The sequence below is a fragment of the Rhinopithecus bieti genome, unplaced genomic scaffold, assembly GCF_001698545.2.
Source record: "Rhinopithecus bieti isolate Rb0 unplaced genomic scaffold, ASM169854v2 scaffold_4658, whole genome shotgun sequence".
Classification (NCBI taxonomy): Eukaryota; Metazoa; Chordata; class Mammalia; order Primates; family Cercopithecidae; genus Rhinopithecus; species Rhinopithecus bieti.
The window spans coordinates 35,644-39,164 of record NW_016804523.1 but is presented as its reverse complement, the minus strand read 5'-3'; the positions used below and the strand labels follow the sequence as shown (position 1 = coordinate 39,164).

Sequence of the window (3,521 nt, the reverse complement as noted above, 5' to 3'; positions counted from 1 at the left end):
TTTTTTTTTTTTTTTTTTTTTTAGATGTGGTCCTGCTTTGTTGGCCAGGCTGGACTTGAACTCCTCGGCTCAAGCAATCCTCCTGCCTCAACTTCCCAAGCAGCTGGGACTACAGGCATGTACCACACCTGGCTGAAGTGTCCCATATTTTAAAAATCAATCTGGAAGACCCAGTATTTACAAGCTGGAAATTGCCAGATTCATGCAAAACTAAGATATTTAAGGATATCAGTCTGACTTACCATACCAACAATGAGTTCTAAGGAATTATTTCCATTATTAAGAAACTTGCACTTTGACAGTCATTTGAGTCTTACAAAGGTAGGACAGTAACCCAGAGATACTATATATTCAACACTGAGCATACATAAGGCCCTTTTTTGATAATTTATACTAAGACTTTTATTAATGAACTTTAACAATGGTTTAAGTCTAATAACTTAAAAATTGGAAACAATGCAGACTAAATGATCATCTTTCTGAGAGATTATCAAAGCAATTAAAGGAACACTAAAAAGTAGCTCAAATTAGGAACTCTTCAGCTCGTCATTTTTCTTTGGCTCTAACAGGTCTTATATTTGCTTTTAATTTGCTGAGTTTGTAAAATACAGTGAATTTTTTTGCCTATTGTAGTTCTGTATATTACCAACTATATTTCAGTCAATTCAACAAACACTTTAGAACACCTACTGTGGGTCAGGTCTGTAATAGGTGTTGAAAGTAAAAGATAATCTTGGTTCTCAAGTTCAGCTGGAAACAGTTTTGATACAGGTAAAACAGTGGTGCGTGTACATCCCCCTCCCATTAGAAACAAGTACTTAAGAAGAAGGACAGAAGTTTGCTGCAATTATGATAAAGTGAAGAAAAAGGGGCATTCTAGTTACAAAATTATTTTCTAAATATAACATGATTTAAGAGTTTTGCCGGGCGCGGTGGCTCAAGCCTGTAATCCCAGCACTTTGGGAGGCCGAGACGGGCGGATCACGAGGTCAGGAGATCGAGACCATCCTAACTAACACGGTGAAACCCCGTCTCTACTAAAAAATACAAAAAACTAGCCGGGCGAGGTGGTGGGCGCCTGCAGTCCCAGCTACTCGGGAGGCTGAGGCAGGAGAATGGCATAAACCCTGGAGGCGGAGCTTGCAGTGAGCTGAGATCCGGCCACTGCACTCCAGCCTGGGCGGCAGAGCGAGACTCCGTCTCAAAAAAAAAAAAAGTTTTGTGAATTGAGGCTGAAGAATTTTGTGTATGAAAGACCTTAGGATTATGAGGATGTTAGACTTTTCAATAACCTGTAAAATATTGGGGGGGGTTAGATTATGATATGAAAATGGCTATAATCAACTGCATTTTTAGTATGTGAATACAGGATCTTTTTTCAGAAACCTTTGATGCCAGAAATGATACTGACATATGCTGTGTCAATTTTTCAAGATGTTAACAGTGACACAAACCAAAAATATCTCTGCTCAAAAAAGTGTGATTTATTAACTGTAAGGGGCAAAACCAAAAGTGAGTTTTACCTGTCATTTTAGTCAGGGGTTCCATCAGAGTCACTCCAATTCTGTCTATGGCAATAACACGATGCATATTGAGAAACTGCTTCAAAGATGGATGTATAACTTTTTGGCACAGGACAAGATCTACGTGGTCACTGACTAGCTGCCTTCCTAGGTTAAGCAGCTGGTCCAGGACTGCATTTTCAAGAGAAACCCCATAACTGACCACCACAGTTCCTTCTCCAGTGTCAGAAATGTCTCCGGATAAAGTTGTACAAAAGAGTGCCACCTTGAGGGCAGTTGATTTTTTGATAGGTAATAGCCTCATTAATTGAACTTCTGACATTTCAATGAGTATCCCAGGTAATACAGTGGAATCTATAACTCTTTGATCTTTTAAAGGTACAATTAAACTCTTTCCTAAAATGATGTGGCCTTCAGCATTTTCTGGAATTGTTAGCAAAAAGGCTCTCAGAATCAAAGCACTGACATGCTCTGTTTCCTTTCTGGTGAGCATACAGGCAGGTTTACTTGTTAATATACTGCGAACCAAACAAAGGAGGATCTGAGTACTACTAAAGTCGACTGGGATTCGACAACCACAGGTCTCGGACTTGAGATAACTGATGCAAAGACTCAAAAGATGTTTATTTAATCTAATGACAGTGGTGGGTGTCAAGCCTAATCCCTGAACATTTTCAATCAGGTTGCAGCAAAGAATGGCTGTGAATAAGCCACAATCACTGAAGCTTGACACATGATTCTGCACGGACGTTGTCAGGATCTTTAAAATGGGATGTGTGACCAAAAGGTGACTGAGCAGGGCTGAGGACTGTGAGGTTGTGCACACGTAACCTCCAAAGCCATTGTGCAGCTGCTTCAGCCTACCTGAAGGGCCATAGCATGATGTTACGATTCTTTTCAAGACAGAAAGTGTGGTCCTGACTCTCTCAGTTGTCAGTGGTTCACTCTTACACAATGATGGCTTCTTAGCTTCCAAACGAGACATCTTACTTCAGGTGGTAACTAGTGAAGACCATTTTATTTTGTAAACCACATTTTTCTATTTATTGTATTATCACGTTTTAACATTAAAAATTATTCTTTAGGAATTAAAGTATGAATATGCAGCATTGTGGCTATAAAATCAAACAGTTCAATGTTTATGAAGCTAATCATCATATAATGGTTTCATGACAAATTAGTAATTCCAAATATTTATTTTACTTCACTCTTCAATATTCTTTTGTTTGCTTTGAGACTGAGATTTCACAGACTGCTTTGCAGACCTCTGTAAAAAGTATGTTCCAACATGGACACCTATGAAAGATATCCCAGCTACAAGAAGCCAGTTCTTTCTAATCCAACTGGTATTTTTCATCTCTTCTTTTGACATGAAGCTCAGATTCAAAGCTGCTTCTTTATCTAAGAAATAAAATAAAACATTTTAGAAAATACTTCCCAAGCATTTTGTAGACTACAGTTTAATAATTTATTCTAATGTTCTGCTGGCTTTTAGAAAAGGAACTACTAACTGGCACAAACCTCCCGAAAATGAGAAAAGTAAACCAACTTTGACTTAAAATTCCCTTATTCTTCAATAAATCCCCTCTACAAGAAAAAGTGCTTGTACTTCAGTGATTCTGTAAGGCACAACATGGCTAGAAAGCTTACAGCAGTTATTTGAATATGGCATGCTTCTAGGAGAGAAATGCTACAATATAAAACACAGAATTAGGTCTCTGAGTCTTTTTTTTTTTTTTTTTTTTTTTTAGGTGGGTTTTGCGTTTTTGTTCCCGGGGTGGGGGGAATAGGCGCAATCTCGGCTCACCGCAACCTCCGCCTCCTGGGTTCAAGCAGTTCTCCTGCCTCAGCCTCCCCAGTGGCAGGGATTACAGGCATGTGCCACCATGCTCAGCTAATTTTGTATTTTTAGTAGAGACAGAGTTTCTCCATGTTTGTCAGGTTGGTCTCGAACTCCCGACCTCGGGTGATCCGCCTGCCTCTGCCTCCCAAAGTGCT

General features: G+C 39.3%; 1 protein-coding gene across 3 annotated transcripts in view; it reads right to left on the bottom strand.

The window, feature by feature from the left end:
- The window catches only part of MKKS (MKKS centrosomal shuttling protein), a 33,638-nt gene that overhangs the window by 9,394 nt on the left and 20,723 nt on the right, over positions 1-3,521 (bottom strand). For all 3 annotated transcript variants that reach the window (XM_017868879.1, XM_017868881.1, XM_017868880.1), the window contains one exon: positions 1,524-2,924. In XM_017868879.1, coding sequence (XP_017724368.1) covers positions 1,524-2,508 — 985 coding nt within the window. In that variant the 5' untranslated portion in view covers positions 2,509-2,924. The remainder of the gene's footprint in view (positions 1-1,523; positions 2,925-3,521) is intronic.